Source organism: Balaenoptera acutorostrata, chromosome 1, assembly GCF_949987535.1.
Source record: "Balaenoptera acutorostrata chromosome 1, mBalAcu1.1, whole genome shotgun sequence".
NCBI lineage: Eukaryota > Metazoa > Chordata > Mammalia > Artiodactyla > Balaenopteridae > Balaenoptera > Balaenoptera acutorostrata.
The window spans coordinates 12,022,529-12,036,452 of record NC_080064.1 but is presented as its reverse complement, the minus strand read 5'-3'; the positions used below and the strand labels follow the sequence as shown (position 1 = coordinate 12,036,452).

Here is a 13,924-nt window from a genome sequence, read left to right as displayed (position 1 = left end):
AGTTTAAGAATATTGCTGAATTAATTTAAAAGGCATTTTAAAAATAAAAAAATTGAGAAAAAACCCTTCAGGGTTCAAGAAAATATGAAATTTACATTAACTTATTTTTGAGATTGTTTCTGAATCCAATAAAGATGTTCAGCTTAAATGACACGATTTTGTTTTTTTTAAAGCTTGGAATTAAGTTTCTGTTGGTCTTGGGCAACTTGGTACAGCTACTTGTAAAAGGTAAGTTTCTATATCTTCCATATGTGTCCTTCAAGGAAGCAAAATAGTTGTATTTTTATTGAATGCAAAAGACTAGGGACAGGGTGTAGATCAAAACTTTAAAAATTATGCCTGCAAATGCTTGGGTTTGCAAATTCTGAGCTTTCTTTTTAAAGCAGCTAATTACTTAAAAAAATCTGATGAACCTCAACTTGCCCCAACCTATGGTTTATAGCGGGTCTGCATGAAATAGGGCTACCTTTTTTTTTTTTTTCTGGAAACGCCGTGAGGCATGCAGGATCTTAGTTCCTCCACCAGGGATTGAACCCGTGCCCCCTGCAGTGGAAGCACAGATCCCTAACACTGGACTGCCAGGGAATTCCCAGGGCTACCTTCATTATGAAATGTTTTGCATCTGGGAGCAAACGTTTTAACAGTGAAGAGATTAGGTGAGGGTTTGCCTTCTTGCAAAACAATTTACATGCATGTGAAAAACCTGGGGTTTTGGTTTGAATTAATCACACAGGCTGTATGTATTAAATGCTCTGGTCAATTACCCATTTGGCTCCTGTGGACACAACCCTCTGGAGGGAGGGAAGGCTCCGTGATGCACAGTTGGGGGAATTCCAGTTCATTACCTACTGCATCTTGTAAAAGGGGAGCAGAACACCCAGACCTTGCTGCTGTTATGCTCAGGCAGAGCTCAGGAAATGCTGCCGGATGGGTGAGCCCTTTTAACACCTCTTGGGCTGATTTTCTCACAGGTGCTCAGGGGTTGAGAGGCCTGAGACTCTGTGACCATGGAGTGGGAGCTCATGCTGCCCAGAGCTCTGCCTCATTTCAGAGGCCTTGTTGATCCGCTCCAAAGACAGAGATGCATGCTAGGGGCTGCATTTTATTTGAACTTTCTTTCTAAGGTCATTGGACTTCAGGAAAAGCACTTATTCAGAAACCAGAGAAGTAGTGGGGGAAGAACAGGCCGGGATAACTGATGATCCCTGATTGCTGGTGAAACTTCCGGGAACCATCAGTTGCCTGTTCATTAGGGGAAATCACTTCTGAGTGACCCTGAGCGCTGTGTCCCAAGCATGGATTTGGGCAGAAAGAAACGATCTGGACTGGTTATGCATTACGGCATTTGGTCATGTGGAAAGAATGATCTTCAGGAAAAATCACACCCTTGGCAAAGGATCTTTACAGAGGCAGGGGTGAGAGAGAGCCAATTCTGACAAAACTCCAGCGACAAGGGAGCTAGGCAGACTTAGTCATCGTTGACTTATATTTCTTTGCTTCCTCCCACATCTACTTGTGTAACTGTCTTTTGAGGAGGGGTAAGGTAATATTAAGAAAAACAACAGCACTTTGAAAAAGAGGAGGGAGACGCAGGAAGGGTTGGGAAGAGCTCTTGGGTGATGGGGGCAGATGGCGAGAACTCTGAGGGCATTCCAGAGCCGGACGGAACTGGGTGGTCCCTCCAGCTTGAGGTGCTGGGAAAACAAGAAGGGATTAGGGAGGCCAGCAGAGATAAAAGTCAGCTCATAAACTACATCATTCACTTGGCACTTTATAAATACCAATTTACTAATTAATCATCACAAACCCTCCGTGTTCACCAGCAAACCCGTGATGGATAGAGAAAGGTGCACAGAGGTCAAAGTTCAGGGACAACCCAGATACTCATTTGCAGCGATTGGAGGAGTGAGAGCAGGGAATGGGGTCACAGCCTGGTTGATCTCAGAGGCTTTCTCTCCTCCTGCAAAGTCTGGAAGCTGCGCAAAGGGGGGTGGGGTGGGGGAGCTTTGTCAGGCAGGCGCTCATGGGACTGCTGAGCAGGGCAGGTGCAAAAGGGCACGATGGGGCCAAGACCTGCAGGTGGTTGCAGGTCATTAGAAACCAACCTATCTCTCTAGTGAGCTCTCTTTTTGGGGTTATCTTGATGCGTTGAACCTACTTGAAAACCAAAATTGTCTTTCAAATTATTTGCATATGCCTGACTGGACAGACTGGAGGAAAAAAATCTGAGCGTGATTTCTGCTTCTGTTAAACCCCAGGTGGTTCTGTGTCCAACTTTAACAACTGATAGGCCTGAGTCTTAGTCCTGTTTTAAACTCTCAAAGACTCTGTGTGTGTGTGTGTGTGTGTGTGTGTGTGTGTGTGTGTATACCATGTGGCTTAAAACTCAGCAATGTTGCATCTGCAGTGCCCTCCTGGACCCTTTCCAAAGATGGCAATAATATGGGCAGCTGATTTCGATTTTTATACTATTCTGTGGAAGCAGTGTGCGTCTACGTCCCGGCAATCAAGACCCATTTATTAAGTGTGTTTGGCACCAGGCTCTGGTCCTGGAATTCTTCTGGTCGTGGGCAAGAGTGGGGATGGGGGCGGGGAGAGCGGGACTAGCCAGTTTGAAGAGTGAGATCTGTTGGACCGCGTGCTGAGGGACTGACAGAGGCTATGACTGTTCCAGCTGAACCCGCCTCTGGCTGGGACTCAGCACTTATTACAACCCACAATGAAGCTGTTAATAAAATATCTGACACCTCCTACCCCACCCCATCCCAGCACAACTTCCTGGGGGAAGGGACCTGTCTGTCTGGTTCAGCTTTGGCTCCTCAGTGCCCTGCACGGTGCCTGGCCCAAGGTCCTTGTTGGAGAAATCGGGCTTGACTGGACGCATGATGGCCTGCTCTGCCTGAGGGCTCAGGATGGGCTGGATGTTTTCTCAGTGTCCCCTCCAGAGCATCCGGTGGCCCGATTTCAGGTCTCAAGGTCACTGCCAAGAAAGAGAAGCTGCTAAAGTGACACCTCTGTGCACGCACATGACTCAACACAAAAGTTAACAGGATCTCTTGAACAACAAGCCTCTCAAGTGTCTGTCCCCTGCTCCTCTGAGGACAGCGTCAGCCGCATCAGATAGGGATTGGGGCCGGGTGACCTGCTGGCCCTTGGGCATCGATGTGGCCCAGAGGTCATTTAGAGCTCTCTGCTCAGCACACAGGGTGGAAGGAGTAAAAGGAAGTTACGGGTAAACACTGCTTGTGGCCGCTGCAGGGGCACAGGAGGATTTGGCAAACTGAAAGGAAGGTTGTAAAATGAACACAAGGCGGAGACAGGCAAAGTCGGTTGAAAGAGAGAGCATGGTGTCTAGGCTGGGAACACCTGAACTTAGGTAGTAACTAAAGAAAGCAGGGGACTCTAAGAAGGGCTAGTAAACCAGGATGCCGAGAGGAAGGGATATGTCGTGAAGTCTTGGTTCTTTCAGGCTTGGTCCAGTGGAAGGCAGGTGTCCAGACTCACCAGCAAAGCTTCCTGTTGTCCAGATGCAGCATGGTGATGGCGAAAGGCAGTGTGGTGTCATGGTTAGGAGTTGGGTTTGAAAATCCCTTTGGGGTGACCTTGGGCAGCCTGTTTTACCTGTCGAGAGGCCTTTCGAATGGCTCTCTCCTCCTGGAGTACTTGAGAGGATTAAATGAGAACACTTATGTAAAGTGTTTCGTTTAGTGCGTGGCACGTGGCACGTAGTAAAAGCTCACGATGCTCTCAGTGATGGAGATGATGATCAGCTGTCTTCCTGGTAGTCGTGTGGCAGAAAATAGCCATGCAGATATTAACAATCTAGTCTGGGTGAGAGTTTAACACGGGTTGGCATATCTGGCCCTCTGCCTAGCTTTATAAATAAAGTTTTATTGGGACATAAAACTGCAATGCTGCAATGGCAGAGTTGAGTAGTGATGACAGCGACCCCATGGTTCACAAAGGGAAATGGCCCTTTATAGAAAACGTTTGCTGACCTGATCCTCGCCAACCAGTAGATACCAAGCTGGTTCCTGGACTTCACCGAGGAAAACGATGTATTGGAGCAGTTGAGCACGAAGTCTGGGCTCTGATGCGCCTGCTCTGGGGCAAGCAACTTACTTCTCATCATCTTCACACATGAAACAGGAGTGATACAGACAGTGAGGACTGAGCGGGATAACGTCTGGACCGTGCTTAGTGCAGGGTCTGATGGCTGGCAAGGATACTCTAAAAAGTTGGCTATTATTAGCTATTAAACTTCAACTGTTGAAAGGCACAAAGAAACTCCCAGAAGAGGGTCACTGCTGCATGCAGCTCTCTCTAGAGAAGGTTCAGCAGTAATCTTATCGAAAGCCAAAAAAGAGGATGGGAATGTCACAGGTGAGCTCTCCCAGGCAACACACCCACTAAATTAACGATTCCAACTCCTTTGCAAGAAGGCAGCAGATTAGACCGTGAAAAGAAAAGGGAGCAAAGGTTAAGGTCCCAAGGTCTAGCACAGTATCATTAGTACCTGGCGCATAGTAGGTACCTGGTGTTTGCTGGAATGAATGAAGGCTGGTTGTTTAACCATAAAAGTGACTTATCAGTCAAAGGGCACCTCTAATCTGTGACGATAAGACCACGTTGAGCCAGAGGTAAAATTTCTGCCTCCGATATCTTTTTTTTAAAAAAATTAATTAATTTATATGTATAAATATATATATATATATATATATATATATATATATTTTTTTTTTTTTTTTTTGGCTGTGTTGGGTCTTCGTTTCTGTGCGAGGGCTTTCTCTAGTTGCGGCAAGCGGGGGCCACTCTTCATTGCGGTGCGCGGGCCTCTCACTGTCGCGGCCTCCCTTGTTGCGGAGCACAGGCTCCAGACGCGCAGGCTCAGTAGTTGTGGCTCACGGGCCTAGTTGCTCCGCGGCATGTGGGATCTTCCCAGACCAGGGCTCAAACCCGTGTCCCCTGCATTGGCAGATGGACTCTCAACCACTTGCGCCACCAGGGAAGCCCTGCCTCCGATATCTTAGGGTCTTAGGAATGAAAGCAATATGATGAGAGGAAACTCAAAACAAGGAGTGTGCTTATGTTTCCCACTGCAGGACGGAGGCATTGCAATGGATTCCTGGGGAACAGATGGACAAATAAAAATGTTTAAAAACAAAAGCAGGCACATAAGATCATGAATGGGCCCAGAATAACTCGGGACACTGAGCAGACGGATGCAGGCGGTGCATCTTGATGGAAATGAGGCCAAGCTGATAAGCCGGAAGAGTTTACCCTCACCTGGCTCCGTAACTCCTGCTTTAGGAAACTCAGTACGAAAAAGAGGAGCACATGGGCTTCCCTGGTGGCTAAGAATCCGCCTGCCAATGCAGGGGACACGGGTTCGAGCCCTGGTCCAGGAAGATCCCACACGCCACGGAGCAACTAGGCCCGTGCGCCACAACTACTGAGCCTGCGTTCTAGAGCCCGCGAGCCACAACTACTGAGCCCACGTGCCACAACTACTGAAGCCCCCATGCCTAGAGCCCGTGCTCCGCAACAAGAGAAGCCAACGGAATGAGAAGCCTGCGCACGGCAACAAAGAGTAGCCCCTGCGCACCGCAACAAAGAGTAGCACCTGCTTGCGGCAACTAGAGAAAGCCTGTGTGCGCAGCAACGAAGACCCAACGCGGCCAAAAATAAATAAATAAATAAATAAATAAATAAATAAATAAATAAATAAATTTATGGGGAAAAAAAAAAAAGAGGAGCACATTAGCATTAGCATTAGCAGGTTTTGGGTTTCTTCTCATTGTCAGTGTATTGCTTTCATCCCTAAGACCCTAAAAAATTGGAAACCTCTTCACTTACCAGGAACACACTTCGGAATGCGGATCCGGAGGAAGCTGTTTTTTTCCTCAGACACTTCATGACTCCGGTTTCCACGACAGCAGGCACTGCTGGCTCTGCCAAGTTGCTGGAGAAGGGCACCTTATTTGCAAAGTCACGAATCCAAATGGGCCCCCATTGGCAAGGGTGGAAGGAAGTTTTTGGGCTTAGCTTCTTGGGGCATCAGAAGATTGGGAGTTCTGGTGGGGGGACGGCAGGTACCTAGTTGTCCCCTGGTACGACGTCAGGGGAAAGAAAGGTCGCTGGTAGCTTCTCAGAGCTACCAGTTGGGGCTGTGCAGAGCGTCTTAGTAAATGCCATTTTGGTTGCAAATAACAGAAACTCAAACCGGCTGAAGCAAAAAGGGGACATCTATGGGGAAGAAAAGACAGCTCCTGCCTGTCCAGACTCCTCAGCTTTGCTTGCCCTTTGATTTTCTAACCTTCCTCATTTCCTTTCAGTAAACTCCTTTTCTGTTTCAGTTAGCCACAGGAGATTTCTGTTGTTTGCAACCAGAGAATCTTGAGTGATACAAAAAGTCCTAGTGGAACCCAAGGGCAGGCATTGTACACGAGGCCATCCTAAACTAGCCCCAGCCAAGCCAACCAGACCAGTACAAGTGGCCAGCTTGACGCATGGAATCATGAGAAATAATACTTGCCATTTTAGGTCACTAAGTTTTGAGTGGTTTGCTCCACAGCACAAACAGGTACATCTGACCACAGTGGCTTACACTGATAGGGATTTATTTATTTATACAACAGGATGTACAGAGGTAGGCAGTTCAGGTGCAGTCCAGAGCACAGTGATGCCACTAGGCGCCCACCCAGGCTTTTCATGTCTTTCCACTCCATTGTCCTTTGAGGTGGGCTTTGGTCTCTTGCTTGTTACCTGGTGATCCCCAACATGGCTGCTCTAGCTCCAAGTCTGAGCTCCAGGAGAGAAAAAGGAGACAAGGCAAAGGGACAAAGAGAAAAAGCTTTCTCCTAGCAAAGCCTTGCCTTTAATTCCAGAAGGGAAACCCTGCCCAGGGCCTTCACCTGCATGTCATTGGCCAGAACTGAACAACACAGCCAGGTCTAGCTGCAAGGGATGCTGGGAAATGAGGGCATTTAGCGTGCTGCTTATACAGTAGAGGGAGGCAATGACTAAGGGGCTTGTAGTGTCTGCTGCACTGTCTCTCTGGGGGTCGTCTTGGTTTCTTCTTCTTTTTTTTTTTTTTTTTTTTTTGCCACGCTGTGTGGCTTATGGGATCCTAGTTCCCTGACCAGGGATTGAGTCTGGGCCCTTGGCAGTGAAAGCGCAGAGTGGACCGCCAGGGAATTCCCTGGGTCTTGGTTTCTTGTCTTTACTTGTTGCTTATCTATCCTGGCCATCTCTTTCTAAGACTGGCTTTGTTTCTCCAAACACAATGGGAGAAATGGTCACCCCAGCTGGGAACTGCATCAAGACCTTCAGCTCTGGACCATTAATGACCTGTGTGGTGACTCCGTGTCCCACTTTCAAATATCAAGAGCACAGGTGCTGATTGGCCCAGCTTAGGTTAGAAGAGAAACCTGATTCGTCTGGCTTGGGTAGAATATCTACCGATTAGCCAATCACGTGTGGCCAAGAGAGCAGCAGTAGGTAGGGTAAACCTGGCTGGGGAATGTGCATTCTCAGAGAAAGGGGTGTGTGGTTGAGGAGACACCTAAAGAACCATCTAGTTCAAGGAGTGAAGAAAGGAAATTGCCATTGTGGGTTGCAATGTTGATATGATAAAAATTAACATGTCCTTTGAAAGACCTCAAATACAGTGGAGTCACATAGGCATTACATTTAACTTACGCAAATTCAAATATTTGTATTCAACCAAAGTATTTTTTTTTCCCCACACAATTTGGCTTCCAAACATGAGCCAGCTACTTAACTACTGCCTGACCAAGTGGTCTTTTCTGGTGCTGGAGATTGCTGTTTTGGATTTTGGGGATATGGTACAGTATAAGTAATATCATGTTCTTTATGGAAAACTGCTGGGATTTTCAAGATCATTTTTAAGGTCAGGTGATGCTCACTCTTCTCACTGTGTAAGAGGTACCTTTAGTGGAAGATCATGCAAATAACTTGTCCCATTTCCTTCTAGTTTTAATCAGTATAAAGAATACATTTTGTTTTAAAATATCAAAATATTTTTATGGTGGCTTTTAAAAAATAAAAAATAATGATATTCATGACTTCTGGCTCTTCCTCCTGTTTTGTTTGGTGGTCTTTGGCCATACAAGAAAGGCAGGGAGAGAACAGATGGCTGGAGAGAAGGCAAAAATGAGGGTCTCTTCAAACACCATGGGGAAGGGGTGTGTCCACCTGGGCAGTGTGTGCTCTTTGATGACTGGGTACTTGGTCTGTCCTGATGGCCTGGGACTTGACCTACTGGGCTGTGTTGGTGTGGCAGAATGGGCAGCGTGAGATGGAGTTAGAAACCTGGGTTCCAGACCCAACTCTTGAATTTACTAGCTGTGTGACTTTAGATGGGCCATTTAACCTCTCTGGGCCTCAGCTTCCTCATTTGTAAAATGGGGAACATAATGCTATTTACCTCCCAGGGCTTGGGAGAGGATCAGATGAGAAGTGTTTTGAAAACCGCAGAGCGCCCTATAAACATGACGCACTGTTATGGAAGCGATAAAACAGGTTGGTGTTCGAATTTATTACAATAAATTCAGATATAAATGCACTATACCATGGCCCCAACAGCCCTGGGGTTACCATTCTGTCCTGTGGCCCCAGTACACGCCCTGGGTTTTCTCAACTGCGGGTTTCTCGGAGCTCCTTGGAGGTGTGACATGTGGGTTTGTCACTACCCAAACACATAATTGTATCTACCGGGCCTAGGAGTCTGAATGTCAAACTTATTCTTCATACGCCTGAGTATGTTTACATTCGTAGTATCTGTGAAAAGAACCCCTCTCCTCACACACTCCAAAATACAGTATTGTGCAAAATACCAGTCTAGGAAGCAATACACTTGGGTAGCAACCTTTAAAGTCCTAAAAAAGCATCTTAGTAGTTTGACGCAGAAAAGTTACACTGATTCACGGAGGATCACGCGAGGCCCAGCGGGACGACGTTTCTAGTTCCTTCCACCAGGTTTAGAAAGCAGAAGGCTCTGGCTGGATCTGCTGGAAACTTCTCTCTTCAGCATCTCCCTTTCTTGGTCCATCTTTGGGGTGCCTTTTCTGGGTCCAACCTTCAACAAGCAAGAGCAACAAATGCCCAAACTCTATAATTGTAGGGAGAGCCCCGAATATTTCTCAAATGGCATTTTTTTTTTTACTCAAAATAAAATATTTGTTGTAAAAAATATTTATGTATACACATAGATGTGAGCAAAACGAAGGTAAAATGATCCACCATTATCACACTACCCACAGGTAACCTTAGTCACATTTTGGTGTACAATCTTCCAGATACACAGATAACGTGTTCGTCTTCCATTTGCATCTTTTTTTGAACCAGGAGTTTCTGATTATAGGCACATTCATTGGGATGGACTTTCTCTCGAAAAGCTGTTACTGAACTAAATGCCTTATGTCTCTGATGTCTTAGGAGGAGAAAATGCAGGATACTCGAGGGGGTCTGTCTAACCCTTTTCTGAGCACTACTCCCGGCTCCAGGCAGCCATGTGTGTGACTCTGTCCCTGGTCATAGCTGATCGGGCACTTGGCACGGGCTGGGCTTTTAAGATGGTCACTCCCAGGATTTGGGGTTATGGGCTCTAAGATGCTACTTGCTTCCTGGGCTGGTCCTTTGAACTGGGGGACCATGAGGTCATTCCTTCCTGTCACATGACTGGAGAGAGCAGAGATCAGGGGAGACATGCAGAGACACAGAGAGGAGATACGGCCCGTGTGTGTGCGTGCGCACGCTTGTGTGTGTGTAAAAGAGATGATGCCTGAGATCTGATGGCTTACCAGTTCTATTTTGAGGCCAGGCTCTCTTTCAGCTCTCAGTTTTTATGAGGCACTCACCCTTTATCTTTATAAAAGCCCCCTCCCTCTTTCTGAATAGGTTTCCATTAATTGCAACCCAAGAATCTCTCGCTCACACAGTTCTGTATGTACTGTAGATGCCACTGTACCTTACAAGTTTCTTTCCAGCAGGTTTCACACTGCCTTTCTGAAAGTTTTTGACTCCAACGCATGCCCCTGGGGCAAGAGGGCTGGTGGGTAGTCAGCTGGTTTCAGCTGGTTTCAGTCAGGTGGTTTCAGCTCTGCCACTGACTGCGTGACCCTCGGTTTCCTCATCTGTCAAATAGGGACCAGAATGTCCTGTCTTTCTCAGGGGTTGAGAGGAGGTTCTGGGTGGATTTCAATGGGAGGGGCTGTTAGGACCATCTCTGTAGCTCTTTTCTCTTTAAGACAGGTTTAAAAATCACCTCCTGTGCCGGACCTGTGCCAGTGGCTGACAGGAGCCTTGAATGTGTTTTGAGACTGCATTCAAAATCATTTCAAGGAAAAAAAAAATCATTTCAGGGTAAGAAAGGCTAACATCTCTACACTAGCCCACAAAGTAAACCTTGGCGGGAATGCCCAGATAAAAGGAAAACAGACAGGAAATGTTGAAAATCTTTCGCCTCTAAACCACTTTTCCTTTGTATCCTTTTTTATTTGATTTTCAATAAAATTGCTGTCTCTGGGTGGTTCCCAGATGCCAGTGCCCTGACCTGGTGTGGGGCTGGCTGTCGGAGTTGGAGTCTGGGTGTTTGTTAAAAAATAAAGATTCCTTGGTCCCAGGGTCCCCCGAGCCCCAGGTCTGCCACGAGCTTGGGGTGGGAAGCACCACAGAGCAAGCTTTGGTCCACTTTTTTGAGTGGGGGTTCGGGGGCAGCAGAAGGCAGACGGGATGGCTGAACTGGGAAAAGGAAGAGATGGGGAATGGGAAACGTGAAAATGCAAGTGTGGGCCCGAGGGTTGGGGGAACCTGGCAGGGTCCGTCTTGCACCCGTGACCACAGGCAGCGACATGCATTCAGCCTGAGTGTTTGGAACCACATGCCCCGTCCTTAGAAGGACAAGGCCGGGGTAGAAGCCCCTCGTTTAAAGAACAACGTCCAGATTGGAAATTTGGAAATGAACTGGAAATTAACTCAGGGCATACTGGAGTGGCTGCTTTGGGCATCTGCAAGCATCGGTTCTAGAAAGATCCCAGTTCATTCCCACATCACCTCAGGTCTTGGTTTTAAACATCCCCCTTTCAGGGAGACCTCTCTTGGCCCTTGACCTGGGAGGTGGGGGAGGGAGGTCCCTGTGAAATATGCTCCTGAGCTCAGTGCACTGGCCTTTGTCCTCAAAAAGTAGTTATTTAATCATTATATTTATTTATTTATCCCAGAATAAAACCCAGAAAGACAGGGAGTTTTGTGTGTTTCTTCATTGATCTAACCCAGTGTTTCTCACCCTTTTTTTCAGTATCGTTCTTCCCCTAAGGAGCCTTCTCAGGCATTTTTTACTAATTGCTCTCACCTCCATAAAATTTGAATATTACAGAGAGCGCTATGTGTACGTCTGCGCTTTATACATTAAAAAAGTAGACTTTTGGCCTCGCAGGGGTGATATGGCTCCCACTGAGAACGGGATTGAACCTTAACACCTGGACAGTACCCGCCATATCGTAGGCTCTCAACAAATATTCGTTGAATGAATGAGGGCTGGAATCGTATCGTCTTGTTCATTCTTCTATCCCCGGTTCCTACCACAATATGTGGCCTAGACTAGGTATTCAATAAATATTTGTCAACTAGAAGATTTTCCCCTTTAGCATATGACTGACAAACAGTTATAGAAGACTGTTAGCTGCAATGGAAAAAATATATAAAATCGATGAATGGCATTTGGAGGACAGAAAACAAAAAACCAGAGGGTCTTAAAAAGGTAGGAGGTGTTAGTTCTGAAGCTTGTTAGAGATGGAGACTCTCTTATGAGTGGGCGAGACAGAGCAGATTTTACACGTCCCATCCTTTTCAAGGTGGTCCTGGTGACTCCATCCCCCGAAGGACTCCAGGCCCACTCTTGAGGAAGGAGTCGTCCAAGTTACACTTGGCAAGGAACCTGGAGGAAACCTTTCTGTACCGAGGAGATCCTAGACACCAAACTTCTAAGCTCAGGCTGGAGGGCAGGGAGAATAGGACGCTGGCTCTTTGCTCTTAGCCGAAGCACCATCTGCCCCGCTTCTGTTAAAGCCAGAGGCAGCGTGAAGTTCCAGGGGGTCTCACATCTCAGAGAAGCACAGTGTTCCCACAACATCCGGGACCCATTCCAATATCTCCTCTGCCATTTTACATCCCCAGGTGGTCCTCAGACAAAACCTAGATGTAGGGCAGTTTCTGCCTCCTCCCAGCTCAATCATATATGTGAATGAATAAGTAACAAACTTCCAGTCATTTCCACTTTGCAGGGTGGCAAACGTCTCAGATCAAGTGGGGCCCTCAGGATGCTCTCTATCCTCTTAACATCCTGCTCTGGGTAGTAACCACCTTCTGGTCTTAGCACAAGGATGCTGGTTGAGAAGCTTCTATTTTCCAAATATATCCCTCACCTAGAATATCTTCGTTTCTTCCCATGATAATTTGGTTGCCTCAGCATGACTGTGGACTTTTATCAAACTTGAATGTCTCCTCTCTCATATTCAACCAAAATGTGTTTGGCTTTCAAGCTTCCTGAGAGCTCGCTTCTACTGTCTGCAAAGTGGGAACGTGGATTGGCTTAATTCCAGTTCCAGGGCTGATTTGTCAATGGCAATGTTTCAACATGTTCAGGATTTCATAGTCTTAATTCTCAACTTTTAAGAGAATTCTAGAGGATGCTTCCTTGAAATTTAAGAGAAATGCCACTGGAAATGTATCAGGTTTATTACCTGGAGGTTTATAACCTAAAGGAGGAAAAGCTAGCTCTCACCTGGGTGTCAGATCTGCACTGATTCCCAGCTCTCCTACTGAGCTGTGTGGCTCTGGACAAATAAAGTCTCTGAGCCTCATACACCTCATCTGTAAATTGGGTATAATAACAACACCCACCCCATAGGGTTGTTGTGAAGCTTAAATGAGATACTGGACGTTGAGTGTTTGGCTCTGTGCCTGGCACATGCCAAATGCTCAATACATAATAGATGTGGGATAACTGTCAACTGGGCTTCCTGCTGACGTTCTATGGTTTTCTCTCTTCTCTCTTCTGGCTCACCTGGAAATTTGAGTTCTGCATCTTTGAGTTCTTCACCATCTCTACAAACATTCGTCTCTTTAATACAGAAAGAATATTGACAAAATTTAGCTTATGTTCTTCTTTGCCTTTTGCATCAGAGAAAAATGGATTTTTCTCAACTTTCAGATGCTGCCCATTTGGATGGAATGTTGAGCTTTCCTAGGTGAGGAGGTGAGGATGGAGGTCTGCAGAAGGGGGTGTGGCTTTTGGGCAATGCTACACTGTCCTGCTGAACCTCTTAGGGAATCTCTGTTCCAGATTCCAGCAGAGAAGGAGGTGGTCAACCAAGAAGGCTATGAAGGATACTGTATTCTTCCTGGAGGACAGATCTGCTTTAGCTGGAAGCAGAGCCTCCTAGATCAGTGAAAGAGGCTGTAGATGTCCAGCGGGTTTCCACCCAGTGGAAATGTTGAAAGCCCCAGTGGCTAACCTCCCTGGCAGGGACTACAGGGGCCTGTTGGGAAGCCAGCATCACTGAACATCTGGAGCTTGCCACTCCCCTGGGGTTTGATGACTGTTGCTGACCCTGATCCGCTCAAGATCCCGCACCTCAGGGAAAGCTCATCAAAGAAAGAGCAGCCCCTAAGCACTGGAGACACAAAAGTGAGAGGGAACTGGGGTCTCCCTTGCAGACTGACACTCTGCAGGTGAACGTGCAGTGGTGTCAGGAAGGAGACTTTCTCCGAGAGCCCCGAGCATCCACCGGGGTTGTCAACCTGGTTCCTACAGGGGCCAGGAAAGTAAAAGAAGTGGGTGAAGTGAGCTGGGGTGGTGGTGGACAGCAGCAAACACACGAGCCCAGCGCCAGGATGGGGG

At 46.9% G+C, this 13,924-nt stretch overlaps 1 protein-coding gene across 5 annotated transcripts in view; it reads right to left on the bottom strand.

Moving 5' to 3' along the window:
* Nucleotides 1-8,640: 8,640 nt before the first annotated feature.
* The window catches only part of FHAD1 (forkhead associated phosphopeptide binding domain 1), a 143,617-nt gene continuing 138,333 nt past the window's right edge, over nucleotides 8,641-13,924 (bottom strand). For all 5 annotated transcript variants that reach the window (XM_057557665.1, XM_057557661.1, XM_057557658.1 and 2 more), the window contains one exon: nucleotides 8,641-9,100. In XM_057557665.1, coding sequence (XP_057413648.1) covers nucleotides 8,984-9,100 — 117 coding nt within the window. In that variant the 3' untranslated portion in view covers nucleotides 8,641-8,983. The remainder of the gene's footprint in view (nucleotides 9,101-13,924) is intronic.